Source organism: Sciurus carolinensis, chromosome 2 (assembly GCF_902686445.1).
Source record: "Sciurus carolinensis chromosome 2, mSciCar1.2, whole genome shotgun sequence".
NCBI classification, from domain to species: domain Eukaryota; kingdom Metazoa; phylum Chordata; class Mammalia; order Rodentia; family Sciuridae; genus Sciurus; species Sciurus carolinensis.
The window spans coordinates 146,364,362-146,389,979 of NC_062214.1; the positions used below are offsets into that span (position 1 = coordinate 146,364,362).

General features: G+C 35.0%; 1 protein-coding gene across 3 annotated transcripts in view; it reads left to right on the forward strand.

Moving 5' to 3' along the window:
- The first annotated feature begins 238 nt into the window (after positions 1 to 238).
- Positions 239 to 25,618, forward strand: part of Prpf39 (pre-mRNA processing factor 39) — a 30,363-nt gene continuing 4,983 nt past the window's right edge. Inside the window, exons 1-10 of one of the 3 annotated variants that reach the window (XM_047538647.1) lie at positions 239 to 375; positions 13,689 to 14,041; positions 14,698 to 14,823; positions 15,487 to 15,605; positions 21,216 to 21,383; positions 21,804 to 21,969; positions 22,776 to 22,883; positions 24,364 to 24,528; positions 24,842 to 24,968; positions 25,335 to 25,603. In XM_047538647.1, coding sequence (XP_047394603.1) covers positions 13,718 to 14,041; positions 14,698 to 14,823; positions 15,487 to 15,605; positions 21,216 to 21,383; positions 21,804 to 21,969; positions 22,776 to 22,883; positions 24,364 to 24,528; positions 24,842 to 24,968; positions 25,335 to 25,603 — 1,572 coding nt within the window. In that variant the 5' untranslated portion in view covers positions 239 to 375; positions 13,689 to 13,717. Of the gene's footprint in view, positions 376 to 13,688; positions 14,042 to 14,695; positions 14,824 to 15,023; positions 15,093 to 15,195; positions 15,359 to 15,486; positions 15,606 to 21,215; positions 21,384 to 21,803; positions 21,970 to 22,775; positions 22,884 to 24,363; positions 24,529 to 24,841; positions 24,969 to 25,334; positions 25,604 to 25,618 lie in introns of those variants that run through there. The other 2 variants (XM_047538648.1, XM_047538649.1) reach the window with 2 other exon arrangements.

Consider the following 25,618-nt stretch of genomic DNA (forward strand, 5'->3'; position numbering starts at 1 on the left):
GGAGTGGGGATGGGCTCAGGGCGCTGTCTGCAAGACCGGGGTGTGGGAGGCCCTTAAACGCTCTCCTTGGGCTTGGGAAATCCCCAGAGTGCAGCACCCAACAGCCCAAGAGCCCGGCGCAGCCTTCGCGGGCGGCGGGGGCGGGGCCGGGAGTCCTGCCGCCCGGATCCCGCAGACGGCGAGGCCTGCGCGCGGAGACCACGTGACCCGCTCGCCTCCCGATGCCAGCGCATGCGCACCGCGTTCTCGAGGAGGCGGCGGTGGCGCTGGTGGTGGCTGCTGCGGCGGCTGTGAGGACCAAGGCGGTGGGAGTGCCATCTTCGGCAGGGTTGACCGGGGTTTCGGCTTATGGCATCGAGCGGCATCTATCCTAAGGTCAGCCAGAACCGGCACGTTGGAATTGGCGGGAGGAGGTGGGACTCCGGTCAGGAAGGGGCCTGAGGTACCTCAGGCCGCCCCGGCCCGCGGCCTCCTCTCCCGCCCTGTTTGAGGCCTGGCTTGGGCTTGGCGCCCAGTTGTCCATTCCTTTTCCGGTCCCACCTGTTGGGTGGAGCAGTGCGAGGTTTCTTTTCTTAGTCTGCACGTTTTTCCTGAGAGGTGCAGTAGATCGGGCGAGGAAATGTGGGCCGCCTCCACTGGATTGAGGAAGGGATTTGGGAATAAATCTGAAGCCCTCGCTTCCCCCAGCGTGGCCGGGAAGCCCGGAGGGGGCTCTTTGGAGCCGCGGAGGATTGGGAGGATGAAACATAACTTCTGTTACTAAAGCAATTGGGTGCCTTGTAGGGTGCGTTCCGCGTTCTAACTGCAGATGCAACAGTTTTGGGATCCTGAGTCACAAGCACCCCAAAGATCAGTCGGAGCTTTTGGCAGGATAGGATAGAAACAAAAACTAGGCACGAAAAATCCTAGTAGTATCTTGTAAAGGAATCTGAGTCCTTTTACCTTTCGTAATCAGAGACCAGCACTGGTGTGTTCCTCGCTCCAAAATCACATCTTTAAGTTAATAAATAATTCTTGAAGTTACTTAATGTATTGTTGATGATGCTGTAATACCATATAATTTTATGCCAATTCAGATGTTATTTTTAAATTTAGTATTCATGAGGTCTTCGTATTTGAGAGCTCAGTATTTGGTAACTGATTTAATCTGTTCAGAAATACTTTAAAATTTACAGCTGGAAAGGGTGAAGTTTAAGAAAATGTCTTATACAGGGGACTATGAAGCTTGTGTTGGAACTTAAGTGTTTTGGGCTCTGTGAGAGTTTTAAATGGTTTGGAAAAACAAAAAAACCCAAGCAACTACTATCAGGTTTCCTCCTTCCTTCAGGTTTATAACCTCATTTTAATGTTGAAAAAGTTGGAACTTCACTCTTCTCTCTCTGGTAGAGTAAAGTGACTGAAAGAGGTTATACTAAAGACCACTGGTTTTTAGATTGTGAACTCTGAAATAATTAGGGGTTGACTAGAGATGGCTAATTAGTAGGTGTATGAGGTATTTGAAATGAGCATAGAAAAGCAGAATTTTTTTAGTCTCAGAATATTTGGTAATATAGTTGAATATTTAAGATAAAGAATTTGTAAGTCAAATGATAAAAATTGTGTTTGTTATTTTCAAGCGAAAGAACAGAACCTTCTGTGCTATGTTAATAGTTGTGGGTAAAACAACTTTTTTATGTATATGTGTTCTGAATATTTTGTAATTTGTCATGTTTTCTTCTGTACTTCATACTTATATGACTTTATTATTTTTTATTTAAATTTTTTATTTGTACAGCCTGCATTTTGATTCATCATACACAAGTGGGGTACAACTTTTCATTTCTAGGGTTGTATACAATGTAGATTCACACCATTCATATAATCATACACTTACATGATTTTTTAAGAAAGTATAATGTAGTTAGAAAAAAGATATCAATTGGTTTGGTGAGTTGAGAAAAGGAGTCTTTTTAGTCCGGGGAAATACATGTGCCAAGGCATAGGCATGAAGAATGTAATGTGCTCTGGAAATGGCAGTGAGGAAGAATATTGTTAGATTAATATGTTTGGAAAGTTAATTTAGAACTGGATAGATCACTTATTTGTTCAGAGATATTGTGCTGTTACACACCAGCCACTATTGTAGGTTCTAGGAACACAACAGTGAATAAATCAAGATTCTTTTCTCATTGAATTTAAATGTTCTAGTAATATTTGTTTTTCTGTAGCAACAGTCCAGCAATGTTTTCAATTTTTTGACTGCAGCCCACATAAAGTTATACATGTGACATTACAACTCTGTAATCAATAGTTGAAGTATGCATTTCACAATATGCCCTTAATGTGTGTTTATACATTCTGATTTTTTTCTATTTGTTTTGCATTTAAAATTGGAAACTGGTTTGATACAATCTGCCACTTAAACTGAAATATTAGTACTAATGAAAAGGAGGAGATATTTAATTTTTATATCAAGCTATGTGTGATTATTTTGTGAATGAGACTTTAAAAGATTAAATAACTTGTTAAAAATTCCTTAGTAAGTAGGGAGACTGGTTCTTTCAGGTGTGTTGTCCTCCAACCACCAAGCACCTGCCACTTTCCATTTGGTTGTGAAAGTAATATGCCAGGTTTTAGTATGGGTAAGGACTCTGGTGTTAATTGCTTATTTGTCAGTTAATTATGGTGTACTAGACCTCAAGGTGTACTATATCTGTATATATGGTAGGTCTTGCCCTTACCATCAAGAAATTTGTAATTTAGTAGTGAAGGTAAACAATGAACAAGTATCACAATTGTGGTATGTGCTACAGAGAAAACGAATGCTGTGGGATTGTCCCTAGGGACAACCTAACTTATTTGGGGAATATGGGAATACGTTTCAGAAAGTGATATTTAAACTTTACTCAGAAGAATGAATAGGCTTTAGTTAGTTGGAAGGCACTAAATGATAGTGTGAGAGTGGAGTAGAGGGTTGGAAGAGCATTTCATATAGAAGGGGCAGCCTACACTAAGATCCCAAAACAGTGGAACTGGGAGTGGGCGTGGATGTTCCTACAAAAGTTAGTAGAGAAAAGGCAAAGAGTTTTTGGTGTTAGAATGGGGTTGAATCCTCACTCTGTTCTTTCCAACCCATATAAACTTGGTTAGGTTGTTTTACTTTAATAAATTTTAGTTTCTCCATCCTTAAAAGTGGGAAAATGGCATTTAACAAAATATTTGATCACTAAATAGCATCTTTTAGTATTATTATTGATAACTAGTAATTGAAATTGTGGCAGTACCTGCCTGATGACATGCCTGCCTTCATTCACTCATTCAAAAATAGTGTCTTATGTGTGCAAGTCAATATACAGTAGTTGAATTTTGTGCATGTGTGTATAATTGTGTTAAAATGTCATGAAACATAGGGCTGGGGAGATAGCTCAGTCGGTAGAGTGCTTGCCTTGCAAGCACAAGGCCCTAGGTTCGATTCCCAGCACTGCAAAAAAAAAAAAAAAAAAAAGTCATGAAACATTATGATTTTTCCATATCTTTATGCAAAGCATTATGATAAAATTTTTTTCTATTCTTTTTTTTTTTTTTTTAAACTGGTATAAAGCAATCTGCAGTTTGAAAGTTACAGTTGGGAGGTAATGGATATATAAATTGTATCAATAATAGTGTGACTAAAAAGGAGCCAGTTAATTCTTACACTGGGGTCATAGTAGGGTCTACTAAATAAATTATTCACTATTTGGAATATAGTAAATTCTATGAATAAAAGTATAGCAGAGTGCTGCAGATGGGAACAAGTTACAACTTTAAATAGGGTGACCCAAATAGACCTCATTGAGAAGATGACATTTTAGCAAAGTGTTAAAGGAGATGAGGAAGACAGCTGTGTTGGTATGGGGCATTTTCTCTGGGCAGAGGGAACAGCAGTGCAAAGGCTTTAAGTGTCTAGAGTATGGACTCTGAGAGACACAAGATGTCAGTATGGCAGGAACTGAGAGGGTGTGAGTAGAAGATGAAGTCAAAGAGGTATTACAGGGCAGCAGACCACTGAAGGATATTGACTTTTACTTTGTGAGATGGAGCAGTAGAATGAGTCTGATTTACTTTTTTTTTTTTTTTTTTTTTGTAGTTGTAAATGGACAGCATGCCTTTATTTTATGTTTTATTTTTATGTGGTGCTGAGGATTGAACCCAGGACCTCACACTTGCTAGGCAAGCACTCTGCCCCTGAGCTACATCCCCAGCCCCTGATTAATTTTTTTTCTTTCTTTTTTTTTTTTTTTGCGGTTCTGAGGATTGAATCCAGGGCCTTGTGTTTGTGAAGCAAGCACTCTACCAACTGAGCTATATCCCCAACCCCCTGATTTACATTTTTTAAACATAACTAACTGCTGTATTGTGAATAGACTGAACACAGGGAGTTTAAGAATGGGGGTGGAGCAAGAGAAAAAGCAGGAGGTCCAAAAAAGGTTATAGAAGTCTATAAAAGTATTATAGCTGAGGGACAGGTGGCATGAAAAAGGATTACAAGAAATGGGATTCTCACAATAGCTAGATTGTGGAACCAACCTAGATGCCCTTCAGTTGACAAATGGATAAAGAAACTGTGATATATATACACAATGGAATATTATTCAGCCATAAAGAAGAATAAAATTATGGCATTTGCTAGTAAAGGATGAAGTTGGAAAATATCATGCTAAGTGAAATAGGCCAAGCCCAAAAAACCAAAGGCTGAATGTTTCCCAGATAGGTGGAGGGGGTGGCAGGGTAATAGAAGAATGAAAGAACTTTGAATGGTGTAGAAGAAAATGGGGTGGGAGGGGGTGGGGGACAGAAAGATAGTAGAATGAGACAGTTATAACCTTATGTAAATGTATGATTATATGAATGGTGTGAATCCACATTGTGTACAACCATAGAAATGAAAAGTTGTATATCATTTGTGTACAATGAATCAAAATGCAGTCTGTAAAAATAAAAAAAGATTTTAATAGAAAAAAGAAATGGAATTCTAAGGATATTTGAAAGATTCCCTAACAGATTGATTGGGTGCAATAAAAAGAGGCAAGGATGATTCCAAGATTTTTTGACCTAAGCAGGGGGAAGGAGGACTTTTCTGTCGTTGAAGATAGGGAAAGTGGGTAGAGCAAATTTTGGGGGACAGATCAGGAATAAACTTGGGGCATTTAATATTTGAAATGATTCTATATATGCTGGTGATGTGTAGGTAGGCAGTTAGATATATGACCGGAGTTTGGAAAAGAGGCATAGGCTGGAAATAAACACTTGGGAGTCAGCATATACTTATATCTTAGGCCATGTAAGATTGAGAGTTAATGGAGTTAGATGACCAAAGACTGATTCCTTGGGAACTCCAACATTAAAGGTCAAGAAGAAGAGCACCCGCTTCATCTCAGGAGATTGCCAATCAGGAGAAGTGATAGTGAGGTATGTGTACTATCAGGATGTGGTATGATCTGGAAGCTAAGTGAAGAAAGTATATCAAAGAGGAGAATGTGATCCGCCCAGGGAGAGTGTTGATTTGAGCAAGGAGAGGACTGAGGACAAAACCTTGGGAGTTACTAATACCCCCGCCATGACCCCCCACCCCAGCAGGGATTGAACCCCAGAGTGCTTAACCACTAAGCCACATCCCCAGCCCTTTTTATATTTTATTCTGAGACAGGGTCTTGTTAAGTTGCTTAGGGCCTCACTAAGTTGCTGAGGTTGACTGTGAATTTGTGATCCTCCTGCCTTAGTCTCCCAGTTCTCTGGGATTACAGGCATATGCCACTGCACCTGGTAGGGACTGTGAGAAGAAAAGAGTCTTCAGAAAAAGAGCACCCAAGACAGGAGGAAAACCAGGCGAATATGATGAGTCAGAAAAGAAAGCTAGGCATGGTGGTGAGTAACTGATATCCTGGCTACCCAACTGCTTAGGAGGCTCAGGCAGGAGGATCACAAGTTGGAGATCAGCCTGTGCAATTTAGTAAGTTTCTGTCTCAAAATAAAAGGGCAGGGATGTAGCTTAGTGATAGAGCACCTGCCTAGTGTGTGGAAGGCCCTGGGTTTAATCCCCAGTACTGCAACAACAACAACAACAACAACAACAACAACAAAAATCGAGAGTTGAATAAGAAGTCATATTTCTGTTGAACACTGAAGAGTAGAAATATGAATGAAAAGTGTCCACCTGGATCTATAAACTAGGAAATTGTGAATTTGAATCTAAATTGAAGTGTAAATTGAATACACAAGGTTACCTTTTGGTAATTTTTTTAGTTACAATGTGTGTATACCTATATATTATTACATATGAAAGATGAGGGATATTTATTTTTTAATGCTAATATAAGTAACCTAATGCACCAAGAGGGACTGATAAGAATGGGAAAGTGGAGATAAATTAAAAAATAAAATTCTTGAAGGTGGGTGGGAGAAGTTTTAAGTCCTAAGTTCTGATATTGGCTTTTGGTAGAAGCAGAGAGACCTTTATCCATTGTGATAAAGAAGTTTCAGATGCATTAAGAGTTGAAATTTGGTAGTAGGAAAAATGAGGAAGTCACACTTGATTGCTTATGGTCTGAAGAAATTTTGAGAGTATAGAAACACAATGATTATGTATTTCAACTGTTGTTGCAAGTATCACAAGAAAGATACTAACAAATACTTGGAGAGCCAAAAGGAGGAAAGATTATAAATTGAGAGTTTTGGGAGACTGGTATAATAGGTTTACTACCTAAGGTATAAGAAATTTTAAGGGGATAGAGAATGTAGAGATCTAGTTGGCTATTGTGTCAACTAGATCATTATGAAAAATTAGTACTTTCCATTGTAATACTAGTATTGGACTGCATAGTATATCAGCCGATGGTTATTTTCTTAGAAAAAGTGCTTCAGGGGCTGGGGTTGTGGCTCAGTGGTAGAGTGCTTACCTGGCATGTATGAGGCACTAGGTTTGATCCTCAGCACCACATAAAAATAAATAAAGGTATTGTATCCATTTACCACTAAATATTTTTAAAAAGAGAGAAAGTGCATCAGTTGAACACCCTTGTTCATATTGATTTTTCCAAATTCCTTTAAAAAGAATTATTTCTAACTATGGTCTCTGAAGATGACAGTGCTGAATATAATTGAATAAGATTATTTGAAAATCTGGAGTATTTTAGACTCCATTTGAATTTTCCTTCTTTGTCCAGTATAACCAGTGAAAAATTAGATGTTTATTGTTCAAACAGTATGGAATCAGATGTTTTGACATGTCATGGAATGCGGGGCATGGGTAAAGGGTCTTAATGAGAATGGGAATGGATTGGAATGGTGAGATCATAAGCCCCATTTGTCATCTTTGCTCCCAGAATGCTGGTTGTTGTTGCTCTGTTTTTCTAAGTTGAAAGATAAAGAATCTTTTTTTTGGGGGGGGGTGCTGGGGATCAAACCTAGGGCCTTGTGTTTACAAGGCAAGCACTCTACCGACTGAGCTATCTCCCCAGCCCCAAAAGTTGAAAGATTCTTTGGGGAAACTTAACTGGTGGAAAGATGTATAGCACTGATATTTAGTGGATTCCCTCAGCAGAATGTCATCCTGAACCAAGATCCAGCAATTGTGAAGCCCATCTAACTTTGTAATGTTTAACATTTCTTCCTGAAATGTATAAGTTTGAAGATCACTGTACTTGAGAGATCAACACAGTCAAGACAATTAGAAGAAACACATAATGCTGAGAACAGAGGAAATTTAAAGTGAATTTTGGAGAAATGACAGAAGATATTGCATTAGTGAAAAAGGAACAGAAGACTCAAAAAGAATCAGAGAATAAGAAATGGAAAATTTTAACTTTGTGCCTATTATTAAAAATCCAGTAGAAGGAGTAAGGAATTATCTTTTGAGTAGACTGAGTCAAATCAGTAAAAAAGATTAAAAAGATAAAAAGAGGATTAATTCAGGAGGTTCAACGTCTAAATAATATGAGTTCATCAAACAGGTAACAGAGAAATAAATGAAGTGGGGATAGTTTATCAAAAAACATAAAACATGGGCTGGGAATATAGTTTAGTTGATAGAGTACTTGCCTTGAATGCACGCCCGGGTTCAATCCCCAGCACCACCAAAAACAGAAACAAAAACAAAACAAAAAAAACTTAAAACATTTCTAAGAATTGAATATCATAAAAATCTAGATTAAAATAGGTTGTCTAGGGAAGGGGATGTAACTCATGGTAGAACACTTGTCTAGCATGTGCAAAGCCCTGGGTTCAATCCCCACTACTGCAAAATAAATAAAAATAGACCTTCTAGATTTTAGTTAGGGAGTAAAAAGTTTTGGTATGCTGTTGCACAGTAGGGTGACTGTAGATGATGCTATCATACTATATACTTAATATCTAGGGTTTTGAATGTTTTTACCATAAAGAAATGCAAATGCTTGAGGAAATAGATATGGTAAACTTAAATATTACAAGTAGAGCAGGGAGTGTAGCTTAGTGGTAGAGTATGCATTTAGCATACTAAAGTCCCTGGATTCAATCCCCAGCACCCCCTGCCAAAAAAAAAGTGTATACATGTACCAAAACATCACATGGTACCCATAAGTAAAACTTTTCTGTTTTTATTTATCAGTTTAAGAAGTTATTTATTTATTTATTTATTTGCGGTGCTGGGGATCGAACTCAGGGCCTTGTGCTTGTGAGGCAAGCACTCTACCGACTGAGCTATCTCCCCAGCCCGGAACTGATAAATATGTATGACATTGTTTTTGAAGGACTATTACAGGAGCTCCTGGAGGATATGGTCGCAATTTTGAAAGACAAGGAGGCAAATGAAAATAGTAAGATTTAAATGGTTAGAAGTAAGAAAGTATAATTATAGTATATCAGGTAGTTTAGCTTAAAAATATTTACAGAAGGGGCTGGGGAGATAGCTCAGTTGGTAGAGTGCTTGTCTTGCAAGCATCAAGGCCCTGGGTTTGATCCCCAGCACCGCAAAAAAAAAAAAAAAAAAAAGTATTTACAGAAACATAACTAATGTAAAACTGAATGTGAATTTAACCCCAAATTGATAAGAATTATATTAGGAACATAAGAGAAAAGTATTATATGTTTAGTTTAAGAACTAAATTTCTAGTTGTTTTCTAGCAAAAAAAAAAAAAATTGGAAATAAGATATGCCTCCAGATAAACTCTGTGCTCACTACCAGTTTCAAAATTGATAGCTTTTTTTCCTATTAAAATTTTTAGTGTAAAAAAATGAAGTGCATCATGAGGGTCATTTTTATTTTCCTTAGTTATTTTAAAAAATAAAATCTTATTGGGGTGGTACTTCCCAAGGAATTACAGTGTTTTGCTGTGATGCTTTCATTTATGTGAATTTATAGTTTTATAAGAATTTCCTGTTTTTTATTTCATCTGATGTTCTTAACAAACGTCTGAAGCAGGTAATGTAAGTTTTATTAGTCCCCTTTATAAGTGAGAAAATAAAAAACTAACCTGAGATCACACAGCTATTAAGGGAGAGAGAGAAGATTCACTTTACTTCCCCTTTTTCTTTCATAGGTACACACACACACACACACACACACACAAACACTTTTTTAAAAAATTTTTTTGGGTACTGGAAAATTTTGGTACCAGGGATGTTTACTACTGACCTACATCTCCAGTCCTTTTTACTCTTTGAGACAGGGTTTCCCTAAGTTGCTGAGGGTCTTGCAAGTTGGTGAGACTGACCTCAAACTTGTGATCCTCTTCTCTCAGCCTCTTGAGTAACTGGACATGTAGGAGATCACACCCTGGTTGCTATCTGATATTTATTATACTGTACTTTATATTTGGAACTATAGTGTACGTCTTATGATGTATTCAAAGAAAAACTTTTGAAAATTTAACAGTTTTTTGAGGAAAGGACAATTTGTAAATCAGAAGTTCACAGGCTCTGGTCTGTACCACTGGACAGTAAGTATTTATAGACAGAATACAGAAGTAATCACGGAAATAGCTTGATTGATTATATCTAGGTGGTTTCCTTATTTGGATATAGTGTGATTAGTTGGCTGCCTGTGATTGGCAGAAGCTCTGCTGCTTATGATTGGCTGTGACTCAGCTCTCTGTTAAGAAAAATTAGACTTCTAAGTTAGGTTTCCATTTGTTTATATGCTGAAGTTAGACTGCAGTTTGTTGTATAGGAACTCAACATACTGAGACAACCTCAGGTCAGTGATTTCCTGCTTATTTAAATATTAATATTATTAATTATTAATATTATTAATTTCCTGCTTATTTAAAATTTAATAAATGAAGCAAAATTTTAGTTCCTTTTTGTACATTATATTTCCTAATTTGGTTATAATTTATAATGTTTTCCTTTTTATAATTTTGGTAAAATCACATAACAGAATTTATAATTTTTCCCCTTAAATCAGGAAAAAGAACAATTTGTTACATGCCAAAGGCATGGGGGAAAGTTAAGCTCAAATTTATAATGTTTACCATTTTTAAGTGTACAGTTAGTATTGTCAAGTATATGCGCATGATTGGGAAACATCTCAGGGAAGTTTCTCATCTTGTAAACTGAAATTTTATACCTATAACAATAACTCTCCTTTTTCCTATTCTTTAAGAATAAACCAGTACTAATAATTGACTTGGAATAGTTTTAAAAATAAGTGTATTTTTTTCTTTTGGCCCTGTGATTTATGAAGTAATCATCAAAATGATTTCCCTAAGGGTAAGACTGATGTTCTTAATTCTTTCACAACAAGTAATTGCAATGTATGGATTCTTTCATGATGCAAGGGTGTGGTAAATTTGCTGATTCAAAGAAAAAAAACCCCTACATATCCCACTTAAATATTCAATTAGAATAGGTTAGGTGATAAATGACTCAGAATTTGTCAACTGCCAGGTGCAGGTGGCACACCCCTGTAATCTCAGCTATTTTGGGGCTGAGGCAGGAAAATTGCAAGTTCCCAGGCCACATAGGAAATCTAATGTCTCAAAATGGAAAAGGATGTGATGTAGCTCAGTGGTATAGTGCCCCTGGGTTTAGTCCTCAGTACCACACCGCCCCCCACCCAATAGTGTATCAACAAGCAGTTTTCTTTTCTCTTAAACTGAACTATGAAATTAACCACAAACTAGTAACTTGCATATGAAAAATTGATCTTTAAATGTGCCTTTTTTTTGAAGGAGAGAGAAAAGGGAAAAATAAATTTAGAAATTTGTCTTTTCATAGGACCTAAAGTGGTTTTAACTTTGAAAAAGTTCATGACATTAATCAAACTCATCCAAGTAGAAGGGAACTTATTTTTCTGGTAGTCTAATATCTGTATTGATGATATCATATGCACACACACTATATTCATACACACACAATCTGTCAGAATTTACACCAATAAATAAAATATAATAAAAAATTTGGTGTTAACAGTTGTTTTCCTTACAAAATTTGGATGAGTGTTGTGTTCGTTTGGCTTATCTGCAATTTTTTAATTAGGGAAAGAAAGTGATTTTGCCATTTTAAAGAAAATCCAGCTACAGAATGGTTGGCTTCAGGGATTATTTTTATTTTATTTTTTTGTTTTTGTTTTGTTTTGCTTTCTTTTTGCAATTTTATAACTACTTTAAAAATCAGGGTATCATTACATTCTACAGAAATTTTCAAGTCTGACTTCCCATGGAAGTCAACTAAAGGTGTTTAAAACAAATATAGATTCCTTGACTTTAATTCTAAGGTATGGCCCAGAAACTTGTACTACTTTCAAGTTCTCTAAATAATCCTTACCACAGGTAAACTGTGCAGTAGAACTTCTGGGTCACATTATAAGTTTAGATTGGATTTGAGAGGATAATGACAAAAACAGTGCATGTCATTTGAAGGAACTTTGTTACCTATCCATTATCCCCTCTCACCATCTCTCTTACAAATAAAACATTAATTTTGTTCAGGGAATGCCAGGGTCTAGCCTTAGCAGTGGTCTGGGGTCCTAGGTGGATGGGAGGCGTTGGCGCGATGGAGAAACAGCACACAGAGACACCAAGTGTTCTGTGGCTGAATCTGTTTTTATTTTTTCGGCCAACCTTTTCATAGATATTTTTCTTCAGTAATGATTATATCATTTTATGGTTAGTTTAGAATAAGAAAAACCTTCAAAAGTACTATCTATGCTTCTTCTCAAAGTACACATTTTCTCCGTATGACAGCCCAGACCAAAACAACCTTATTTCCCAGCTAGATTAAAACAACCTTGTCTCCCAGCTAAATAAAAATAAACTTGCCTTCTAGCTAAACCGAGGGCACCATGATCTGCCAGCCTTCAACCTTCAGAACACATCACTAGATTTTCTGAGAAACCATCCCTACCATGAACTCCAGTGTTTAACAGTGAAAAGTTTTTACTATTATTAAGGGGAAAAGAAATCAACTTATAGTTAAATATTAGTTTATTTTATTTCATATAATGGTAGACTATAATCTTATTCTGATTCTCAAAGAATTAGACTAAACATAGCAAAAACAAATTTAACAGTGAAAAGTTTTTACTATTATTAAGGGGAAAAGAAATCAACTTATAGTTAATATTTAATCTATTTTATTTCATATAATGGTAGACTACACTCTTATTCTGATTCTCAAAGAATTAGACTAAACATAGGAAAAACACAAATTATATTTATGACTAACAAATATTTTTATTATGTAAAGTATCTCTAGAATCAACTATTAAAACTAGAAAAGAAACAAAGGCTAAACACCGCATCCAAGCTCAGAGGAATGCCTCTTTATCCATCTATATTGAGAAATTATTACACTAAAGTAATCATAGTCTCCTTTTTGAGCACAGCTACAATTGTTTATTTTCATATATATTATCTATGTATTACTGTTAAATTTTTATTGTGTACTATTTTGTGTCCTAATACAGTAATACCTTCCCAATGTTTTTCCAATAAGTTTCTAATGATATATTGATAATTAATATTAAAAAGCAACTACACATGGAGATATGCCACGCCTATGGCCCCCAAGAGGGAGGACGATCAACAGACCGTGTCAAGTGTTGAGTCCTCTATTCCTACAGAACCTTGTCAAATTACGGACTGGCAGGAAATAGATGCGGCAAGGGTATCAATATACTAATCCTGTATAAGGAATAGTGAAACTGAAAAAAAAAATTCTCTGGGAAAGCTTTTGATTTTTCTGATTAAAAAGAAACAGTTGTAACTAATGTAGTTCATCTGTTAACTTTCGTCCTACCTTGAATTTGAACATCATCCAGCTGCTAAGCCTTCTGTTTTGTGAGAAAATAAATTTCTTTTGGCTTACACTGTCATCAATACATAGATTTTCTATTATTTGCAGACAAAAGAATTAATTTGATCAAGATTCAAATTACTGTATTTTCTTAATAGTAAATAGGGCTTTAAAAGGTGGTGTTGAAGCCATGTGTGATGATGCACGTCTATAGTCCCAGCAGCTCCAGAAGCTGAAGCAGGAGGATCCTGAGTTCAAAGTCAGCCTCAGCAACTTAGTGAGGCACTACGCAACTCAGTGAGACCCTGTCTCTAATAAAATATAAAATAGGACTGGGGATGTGACTCAGTGATACAGTGCCCCTGGGTTCAATTGCCAGTCAAGAAAAGTTGGTGTTGATGCCAAATAATTTTATTAGCATTTGGAAGATGTTTCTCCTTTTTTGTGTGTTTCCACAGATTATTAACTGAAGACAAAATACTTAACTATGCAAAATTCTCACATGGATGAGTACAGAAATTCTAATAATGACAGCACAGGCAGCAGTTCAGAGGTAGCGGTAGAACATCCAGCTGATTTCAATACTGAGATTATGAATGTTACGGAAATGGAACAGTCACCTGATGGCTCTCCCAGTGTGAACGCATCTACAGAAGAAAGTGAAATGGCAAATGCTGTGGACCTTCCAGTGACAGTGACAGAAACGGAAACAAATTTCCCTCCAGAATATGAAAAATTTTGGAAAACTGTAGAAAACAATCCTCAGGATTTTACAGGCTGGGTATATTTGCTTCAGTATGTAGAACAGGAGGTTAGTAATTATTAAAACAGTTTCAGAGGAACATATTAATTAAATAATATCCGTTTAGACCTTACTGTTTTGTAATTAAAGTTGATTTAAAAAAAAATGTTCAGGGCAGGCTTGGTGGCACATGCCTCTATCCCAGTGACTAAGGAGATTGAGGCAGGATGATCACAAGTTTGAGGCCAGCCTTGGCAATTTAGTAAGACCCTGTCTTAAAATAAAAATAAAAAAATTTTAAAAATAACTGAGGGTGTATAGCTCAGAGGCAGAATGTTCCTGGGTTTAGTTCTCAGAATCACAAAAAATAAATAATTTTCAGATTAACTTGAATAACATTAAATACATCCATTTTTGTTTTGAAAATAAAGCATATTTGTATATTATGGAGAGTTAGTATAGTTAAAAAAGCCTAATGTGCAATGATGGTGTTCTTATATATATATATGTGTGTATAAAATTCCTGAAATAAAAAGTTACTTTAAGGGGATGGGAATATAGCTCAGGGTAGAGTGGTTGCCTAGAACGCTTGAGGCCATGGGTTCTATACCAAAGCACCATCATAAAAAGTTATCTTTGCTAATTGACAAAGTTACTTTTTTTTTTTTTTTTCCTTTTTGACAGAAACTTCAAGATATTTAAATGCCTTGTTTTATTTTTATCAGAATCACTTGATGGCTGCCAGGAAAGCATTTGACAAATTTTTCATACACTATCCGTATTGCTATGGTTACTGGAAAAAGTATGCAGACCTTGAAAAGCGACATGACAACATTAAGCAATCAGATGAGGTGCGTACATCACTGAATAAAGTTGATTCCATTAGGTACTGTAAGCCAGTTAATAACAAAAGCAGACTTTTTTTTTTTTTTTTTTTTTTTTTGGCTGGCAGTACCTACCATTTATGGTCAAACAATTTTTATAGGGTATTTTATTTGCATTTGTCACTCTTGTGGCATTTGTAGCTAATATTTTCTCTCTTTGTTGGCAGGTGCGTTAAACCTCTACAGTTTGTCAAGCTTTGCAGTGCAAGCCTCTGTATTACACTGCAGCTTAACAAGTAGGGCAGGGCTTTTCTCTCACTTACATTTATTTCTCATTTTCCAAACAATATAGTTGGTTTGCTAGTCACATTTGCTACGTCTTATTGCATTTTTGGTCAGACGCTGTCATTGATGCTCTAATGGGTCTGTGCCCTATGGTCTGTAACCCAAAGCCTGCCCACACAACCCGGTCAGAATGCAGGGACTGCTGCGCTTTGAAGATCAAGACTCTGCACGTGGGGATCAGAACATTGCCATGTTCTATCCAACCTCCACCCAAATGGTAATGGTAGATTATTTAAACAAAATTCCAGTAATTAGTATTTCTAAGGTTCACCGGATAACACAGTGTTGCCTCTCTGTTAAGAAATAATTAAATACTTGAAGTACAGTTTCTTGTTTTCTTCTTAGGTGTATCGCCGGGGGCTTCAGGCAATACCTCTTAGTGTTGACCTTTGGATTCATTATATAAACTTCTTAAAAGAAACATTGGACCCAGGTGATCCTGAGACAAACAGTACCATAAGAGGGTATGTGAGACATTGATATTCAATTGTATTTGAAGATATAAATTTAAGAATTTTGATATTGATAATAGAACTGTTCATGAATGTTAACTTGAAAGTTTAACTTTTGTGCGTCTTTCCCACTACTTAATAAAATAGATACATGTAATAAATTTATGCTTATTTTTTAAAATGCAGATTATAAAGCCCTCTTCCATTCCGTTTCCCCTTATGTCTCTAATTCCACTTCCCTCATGGTTAATGACTTGATGTATGTGTTTTCAGATATATGTAGTATACATATTTGTATGTGTATTTTGCATATTGTTCTTTGACTTATTTTATTATTTAACAGAATGTTTTGGAATTCTTCCTACCATATAATTTTAAATGTTACAAAAATATTTTATGATATCAAAATACTGTATTTGTAAGAAAAATCAGTGCTGTAGTGAACATTTTTATAAAGTCATTATTTTTGTAGAGTGAACTACTAGAGGAGGAACTTTGGTCAAAGGGAATATACAGATAAGTTTTATCAAATGTTCCTCAAAAATGGTATTAGTTTTAAAAAAAATGGTATTAGTTTTAAACTTCGTGCATAAAATTAGTCTTTTCCCCTACCCATAGCCATATCACCTTTTTTGTTTATTTTTCTTCTCCTCTTTGTTGTAATTTGTGTATATCTAGATTTCTATATCAGTTTATCATCATCTTATTTTTTTAAATCTGTGTTACTGGTACTCTGGTGGAACCAGGGCCTTGTATTGGCAAGGCAAGAACTCTTACTATGTAGCTTCATTTGCAGCTCTGTTGCTTACTTGCCCATATTTATTTAGCTTCATTTGCAGCTCTGTTGCTTACTTGCCCATTAATTATGTCTTTGTTATTGATTACAGGAATTTGTTAACGTATTTTTTTGTTTTGTTTTCAAAAAAGCTATGTTGATATAGTTGAACTATTTAACCACTGTTAAACTACTCATAACAAAAAGTAGTCAGTCCCTTTGTCTTCCTTCAAATATTAACTGATTCTTCTGAAATTTTCATTATATATATAAGAGTGGCTCTATACTGCTTTCTATCTTTATTGTAGACAGATGTGTGTTATGGTAGTTGAGAATTTAGCTAATTTTTTCCTATGTTTGTATTTGTATATGTGTTTTACTCATTCTGGATTTATAAATATTTTCCATCATATCGTTCTTAATATTTTATAGCCTTTTGTTTTTCCTAGAGTTAATTACTTCTCCCTCTGATTTTTCTCATTTGTCTAATAAAAGGCTTTATGTCTAGCTTTGCAGAGAGACCTATGAGATAATCTGTAATTGCAATTTTTTTTTGCCCTTACCCTTCTGCAACTTAAGCTGGTTGCTCTCCTAGTTCTGCTGTATAGTAGTTAATCTTGGGATTTCCTTGCAATGATTCTCGGAGATATCTTTACCTTACTCCTGAATTTCATGCCTTGTTTATTGGAGTTTATTAGGTCCCACTCTTCCTTGACTTATGCACTACACTTTCAGGAGTATATCCTATAACTTTATTTTTTTCTATAACTTCTTAATAAAAGGATACTTGGAATAATTAAGATCCATTAGGGTATAGAAGTTGGGATCAAGAGTCATTTTTCTTAAAACTTTGAAGGTTACAATGGAATATTACTCAACCATAAAGAATGATAAAATTATGGCATTTGCAGGCAAATGGATGCTAAGTGAGATAAGCCAATCTCAAAAAACCAAAGGACAAGTGATCTTGCTGATAAGTGGATGATGACACATAATGGGGGGTGGGAGGGGTTAGTGTTAGGGTTAGAGTTAGGGTTAGGGAGGGGGGCAAGAATGGAGGAAGGTAGGACTGTATAGAGGGAAAAGAGGGGTGGGAGGGGTGGGGGGAAGGGAAAAAATAACAGAATGAATCAAACACCATTACCCTATGTAAATTTATGATTATACAAATGGTATGCCTTTACTCCATGTACAAACAGAGAAACAACATGTATCCCATTTGTTTACAATAAAAAAAAAAAACTTTGAAGGTACTCTCCATTTTTTTTAATATATATTTTTTAGTTGTTGGACTTTTATTTTATTCATTTATTTATATGTGGTGCTGAGAATCAAACCCAGTGCCTCACACATGCTAGGCAAGCCCATACCACTGAGCCACAACCCTAGCCCACTCTCCATTCTTACATATATATATAGCTTATAATGCTGCTTTTGAGAAGTGTGATACTGCTTTTTGGGATTCTTTTATTACTTAGCTTTTTCCATGGAATGTTTTAGTATGTTTTCTTTGTTTTTGATATAAACATAATTTTATAATGATATGCTTTGGTATGGATTTTCTTTTTCTCATTCATTGTGCTTACTCATTGGTTTTCTTTGTTTTTAAAATTGGGGATGCTCATTCCTTCTGTTCTTAGAAATGTTACTGTTGTGGATATACTTCTGAATTTTCTTCCCTTGGTTTTCTGTTTTTAATAGATATTAGAAGTCTTATATTTCCTTGATCCTTGTATTAGATTTCTTTTCTTTTCTTTTTTTTTTTTTTTTGTTGTTGTGCTGGGGATTGAACCCAGGGCCTTGTGCTTACGAGGCAAGCACTCTACCAACTGAGATACATTCCCAGCCCTAGATTTTTAATATCCAAATATCTTGCTCTTTGAATGATCCTTTTTTTTTTTTTTTAACATGTTGATGAACCTTTATTTTTTTCTTTATATGTGGTACTGAAAATCAAACCCAGTGCTTCACACATGCTAGGCGAGTGCCCTACCATTGAGCAACAACCCAGACCCTGAAAGTTCCTTTTCTTATAGCCTCCTATTTTTGTTTCACATCTGAATATCTTTTTATTATTTCTTTGAGGATATTAAGGATAACCTATTTCTATGTCTCAGCACTATTTCTTCTAAAATTCTTATGTTCATTTATTGTAAAATAAAATGGCTGATCTGGCTTTCTGTGTTCTTTTTGTTGTTCTTTTTACATATACATGATAGTAGAGTGTATTTTAACATATGTACATGGAGTATAGATTGTTCGAATTAGTATCCTATATATGAACATAGATATACTATATATATAATATATATAGTATATATAATATATAGTAATATATAATATATCTTGGTATACTATATATGAATGTGGGAAAGTAATGTCTGGTTCATTCTACTGTCTTTCATATTCCCATTCTTCTCTCTTCCCTTCATTCCCCTTTGTCTAATCCAGTAAACTTCTATTCTTCCCTTCTGACTTCCCACCACCCCCTTATTGTGTGTTAACATTGCATGTTAGAGAGAACATTTGACCTTTGGTTTTTGGGGATTGGCTTATTTATAGTCTCCAGTTCCATCCATTTGGCTGCAAATGCCATAATTTCATTCTTCTTTATGGCTAATATTCCATTGTATATTCATACCACATTTTCTTTATCTATTCCTCTTTTTTGAAGGGTACCTAGGTGGGTTCCATAGTTTAGCCATATTGTGAATTTAGGTGCTATAAACATTGATGTGGCTGCATCACTGTAATATGCTGATTTTAAGTCATTTGGGTATATACTGAGGAGTGGGATACCTGGGACAGATGGTGGTTCCATTTCTGATCTGAATTTCTGATGTGAAAAATTAGATTAATAAGCTATATGGAAGGTTTGTGTGTTTTGAATGGGACATTGACTGCTGGCCTGGAAGGCTTCAGAGTAGGTTGATCGAGTGGCCACTGTTTTTGGGGGGTAGCCCCATGTTGGTCTTATTCCAGACCCAAGCAGTTTTTTCAGAAGATGATCGTCTGAACTGCCTGGGGAATGCAAACCTAGTTTCTGAATCCCAGAGGAAAGCAGGAAAGGGAGGTGAAGATTTCTAACCATTCTTTAAACAAACCTGCATTTAAACCCTCTGTCTTTATTTCATTAACTGCTGTCCTCCTATCTCCTTCTTCATGCTTTTCTCAGTATTTTTGATACATTAATTTCCTGAATCACTTTGAGAACAGTAATACCTATTTTATTCTCCCTAACTACACACAGAACATGCGCATGTATCCACACACAGATACTTTTTATTTCTGTATATAAAACATTTTTTGCAGTGTTAGTGTGTCTTTTAATTTTACTTAGAGTGTCTTTTATCATACAGTTTTTTGGTAATGTCTTTCACTTTTCAGTCTTATGTTGGTTTCTGAGTTTTTTTGCCTCTCACCGAGAATATATTTTGTATATTCTAATTTTTTTAACAACATTTTGTCATTCATGTGTCTGGCTGTTGTGAGAAAGACACTAACCTTTTATTTTTTCCCTTTTAACTGAATAATTCAACCTTTCTATATTGGTTGAAAATACCTCCTTTATCATATACTAAATACACGTACAGTAGTCTATTTTCTTGGGTACTGTTCTGTTGCTCCATTTTTCAATTACTATACTCATAATGTAGCTTGATATCTTTCAGGAAAATGACTGCTGTATTGTCTTTTTATGGAAACATTTTGCATTTTTGTAAGACTAGATAAATATCAGAATTAGAATTTTCTGTTCCACCCAAAATTCATTGGTGCTTTGATTGGGTGGGATTGTGCAGTTTTATACTGTTTAAAAAAATCCCTCTTGATTTTTTTTTTTTTTTTTTTTTTTTTTTTTTTGTGGTGCTGGGGATCGAACCCAGGGCCCTGTGCTTGTAAGGCAAGCACTTTACCAACTGAGCTATCTCCCCAGCCCTCCCCTCTTGATTTTAAGGTACTTATTTTGAAAACATGTATCCAAAGGTTTTATTTCGTTAGGATATCAGATTCAGTGATTAAAATTGTTATAAAAATCTTTTGACATGAACTAGGTATTTTAAAATACTCACTTTTGCATTAGATTTTAATGATAACATTTTAGAATTGGGAGGGGCTTTTGAGAGTTTCAATATTTGTGTAATTCTCATTACCTCACAAGGCAGCTGGGTCGTTTGTTGGAGAGTTATTTTGCTAAAATTCTTTAAATTGAGGTAAAATTTACCTCTCGTGTAAATTCTTGTTTTATTTTGTCTTTTGCCTTAAATGAACCTATACAATTGACATATCAAGTTTAACAGATACTTTGAGTATCTCTTGTTTGCAAGGTGAATGCGTTATGGTGTAATTTAAAAAAAAAAAAATTTAAAAATACTTAAAAAAATTTTTTTTTAGTTGTCAGTGGATTTTATTTTATTTATATGCTGTGCTGAAAATTGAACCCAGTGCCTCACACATGCTTGGCAAGCACTCTACCACTGAGCTACAACCATAGACCATTACATTGTTTTTTATTTGTTGTGCTTTTATATGAGATAAATTACATACAAAGTAAATCTATATGCTTTAATTTTTCTATTTAAAAATTTTTTTTTGTACTAGATATATAGAATGCCTTTATTTTTATGTAGTACTAAGGATCGAACCCAGTGCCTCATACATGCTAGGCATCCTCACTCTTTTAAGCACTTTTGCGTACTTTCAATTATTCTCCTACTCTAATCTCTACTTGCATGTGAAACAATTGAATATAACTTTTTGAATTTAACATTTTTTCTAAATTTAGAAATAATATTTTTTAAGCGATTTTTATTTTGGAAAGATAACTTAAGAGTAATTTAATTTTTCAGAACTTTTGAGCATGCTGTTCTAGCTGCAGGAACAGATTTCCGATCTGACAGACTATGGGAAATGTATATAAACTGGGAAAATGAACAAGGAAATCTGAGAGAAGTTACAGCTATATATGATCGCATTCTTGGTATTCCAACACAACTGTATAGTCATCATTTTCAGAGGTAGGTTGAAAAATCTGATTTTTGATATCATTATTTTCTCAGGTGATTAATTTCTAATGATTGAGTATTGTTCTCTGGAAATGTTTTGTATGGGTTTATTAGATGTAAACAGGATTTTTTTTTTTTTTGACTATGTAATCACAATTTAGAGAGGGGGAAAACTAACATACAGAACTGGAGTTTGAATTCATACCTATTTCTTCTCCATTTCAGTGCTAAGGCAAGAAGGAAATGGAGATGTCCATAGACTATTATATCAAGCCTCAATAGGTTTTTATAATAGAAAGGAAGAAGAGGAGATATATTTTGGTTTCTCCTTTAAGTTTGAGTTCCTTTAGAAGAATAATATGTAGTAGGTATCTAAGGTGGAATTTAAATTTTGTTGTAAAATGTAACATGCATTTTTATCTCTTCCGTTAGATTTAAAGAACATGTACAAAATAACTTGCCTAGAGATCTTTTAACTGGTGAGCAGTTTATTCAGCTGAGAAGGGAATTAGCTTCTGTAAATGGACATAGTGGTGATGATGGTCCGCCTGGTGATGATCTACCATCAGGAATTGAAGACATAACTGATCCAGCAAAGGTAATGATACTTATTCAAAAGTTATTCAGTGCATGAGAAATTAGACCCTTGTTATATAGCTGGCCCTTTAGTTCTTATGATTTAAATATAGATTTAAGGTAGAGAATTTGTCTTACTATGAGACACCTGGAAATAACTTAGTTGAGAAGGAAATTTTTTACATAGGTTGTGATCTACTAGTCCTATTCAAAACAAAAGAAAACAAAACAGCTGGGTGCCATGGTGTATGCCTATAATTCTAGGGACTTAGGAGACTGAAATAGGAGGATTGTAAGCTTGAGGCCACCCTCAGCAATTTAGTGAGGCACTTAGCAACTTAGTGAGACCCTGTGTCAAAATTAAATTAAAAAACAAATAAAAATGGTTGGGAATGTAGCTCAGTGGTAAAGCACCCCTGGGTTAAATCCCCAGTACCAAAAAAAAAAAAAAAAAAAAAAAAACAACAACAAAAAAGCAACTTTAATGAATCCCTGTGGCACATGCCTATAATCCTAGGGACTTGGGACACTGAGGCAGGGAGGATGATAAGTTCAAAGGAATGAGGATGAGGCTTAGTAATAGAGTGCCCCTAGATTCAGTCCTTAGTACTAAGAAAAACAGAAAGAGAAAACATGTAAGAAAATGAGAAAGTATTTTACTAGGAAGTTTTGTTACATAAATTTGAGTTAAAAATAATAATTGCTGACAGTTATAAACTTATACTGCTATTCTAAGAGTAAATATCTGGATAATAACTTAAATGTATGATATTGAAGATTTTTACCTAACTAAATTTTAACTTAAATTTTTTTCTTTTTTTCTCCAAGCTAATTACTGAAATAGAAAACATGAGACATAGAATTATTGAAATTCATCAAGAAATGTTTAATTATAATGAGCATGAAGTTAGTAAAAGGTGGACATTTGAAGAAGGTGTAAGTGTTTTGTTTTATAATTTTCAAAATACGGATAGGAATAATAACATTTTTCTTTCACTTGATGGCAATAGCTCTCATTATTTCTTATTTTTGTATATTACAGTAATAAGATGTACATCTCATTTATTTCTACCATGATCAGTTTTAATCATTTCCATTATCAATTTTTGCATTCAGTTTTGAACTGTAATGTCTACTTAATTTGCACAATTTTACTGTAATTTTTCAAATCAACTTCACTGGTTATACTTTGTACAATAAAATGCACTCATTTAGAGATGTATAGTAATTTTTGTTTTTCATAAACTTTATTCTTTTTTTATGCTTTATTAAAATATAATTTACATGCCATAAAAATCATTCACACTTTAAAGTGTGAAATTTAACATTTCTTAGTATAGGTATGAAAGATAGATATCATCATCGCCACAGTTTTAGAATATTCTTATTGCCTCAAAAAGAATCCACTTAACTTTCAGCTCACCTACAATATCCCCAACCTCAGCCCTAAGATACCAGCAGTCTGTAGTTGGTTTCTTTTGATTTTCTATAATGACCATTCATATGAAGGGAATTGCATAGTATGTAATGTTTTATGGCTGACTGTAAAATGAATTTTGAAAAATATATCTAAATTGTAATCACCACAGAAATCAAGCTATAGAACTATTCTATCACCCCTTGGTCACTTTGCAGCATTTTCTAGGCCCAGATAGCTACTTGTCTGTTTTTTGTCACTATGGTATAATTATTCAGTTTTTAAAAATTCAGTGAGCAGGGTCTGGTAGCACATATTTGTAATCCCAGCTACTTGGGAGGCTCAGCCAGGAGGATCACACATTCGAGGCCATTAGGAAGGTTTAGTGAGACCCTACCTCAAAATCTAATTAAAAAAGGACTGAGGAGCTGGGGGAGGTGTTGCACGCCTGTAATCCCAGCAGCTCAGGAGGCTGAGACAGGAGGATTGCGAGTTCAAAGCTAGCCTCAGCAATGGTGAAGTGCTAAGCAACTCAGTGAGACCCTGTCTCTAAATAAAATACAAAATAGGGCTGGGGATGTGGCTCAGTGGTAAAGTGTCCGAGTTCAATCCCTATACCCCCCAAAAAAAGGACTGAGAGTGTATGTAATTCAGTGGCAGAGCACTTACTTTAGCATGCATGGGACCTTAGGTTCAATTCCCAGCACTGCAGAGAGAAAAAGGAAAGTTAAAAATATTCAACAAAGAATAAAATTTCTTATACATTAAAAGTGTGTGTAGTTCCATAAAATGAATGAGTAAATGAAAAATGCATTGTAGTCCATCTGTAAAACCTGAGGAATTAAAGGAATTTGAATTTAGAATTTTAAAAAATTATGATTGAAATTTTTTAATTTATCATGAATTATATCTTAAATGATTTGTATATCTAATGTATTTATAAATATTTTGGTGTTGGTATTGATTTACTTTCATTGCCATGTCATAATTTTATTATAGATTAAAAGACCTTATTTTCATGTGAAACCATTGGAAAAGGCCCAACTAAAAAACTGGAAAGAATACTTAGAATTTGAAATTGAAAATGGAACTCATGAACGGGTTGTGGTTCTCTTTGAAAGATGTGTCATATCATGTGCCCTCTATGAGGAGTTTTGGATTAAGGTAAGAAAATTGTATGCTCTTAAACTTGAATATATTACAAACATTGATCTAGTGACTAACCTTTTTTGTACTTCTGTTGAATGTTGTTCATATAACTATATCTGTTGCATTAGGAGATGGTCTGCTTGCAACCAGATTTGACTGCTGCATATGCCAACCTCGTTGCCTCTCTTCGTCCTTCCTTACAGAAACTAGTCTAGTGGTTCAATAAAGGTGCTGAATGGGTTTAAAAATAGAATTTTATCGTTCTGTCACATATTTAATGGCTTGTTCAACTGTAAATTATTCAGTATCTCCTTTTTTCTGTATGTAGTATGCCAAGTACATGGAAAACCATAGCATTGAAGGAGTGAGGCATGTCTTCAGCAGAGCTTGTACTATTCATCTTCCAAAGAAACCCATGGTGCATATGCTTTGGGCAGCTTTTGAGGAACAGCAGGGTAAGAATAAGGGAATTTAGTTGGTATTCTTGAGACTTTGAGTTACTTCAGGATAAAATTATAATAATTGAGTGTTGAGGGATAAAGAAGAATTTCACTAACTTTTTCTGTAAAGGGTCAGATAGTGAATATTTTAGGCTTTGCAGGCCATGTTATCTCTTGCCTAACAACTTAGCTTTGTGATTATAACCCCAAAACAGCCATAGACAATGTAAAACCAATGAGCATGGTTGTTATTTTTTTTTTTTTTAACAAAAATAAACAGAGGGCAAGATTTAGCCTGTGGGCTAATGTTTTTCAATACCTGGCATAAAGAATATTTCAGAAGTTTAAACAAAAACATAAACATTTAATTATTATTTGTAGGTAATATTAATGAAGCCAGAAATATCTTGAGAACATTTGAAGAGTGTGTTCTAGGATTAGCAATGGTTCGATTGCGAAGAGTAAGTTTAGAACGACGGCATGGAAACATGGAAGAAGCTGAACATTTGCTACAGGATGCTATTAAGAACGCCAAATCAAATAATGAATCATCATTTTATGCTATCAAACTAGCCCGGCATCTCTTCAAAATACAAAAAAATCTTCCAAAATCAAGAAAGGTGCTTTTGGAAGCAATTGAAAGAGATAAAGTATGTATTTATATT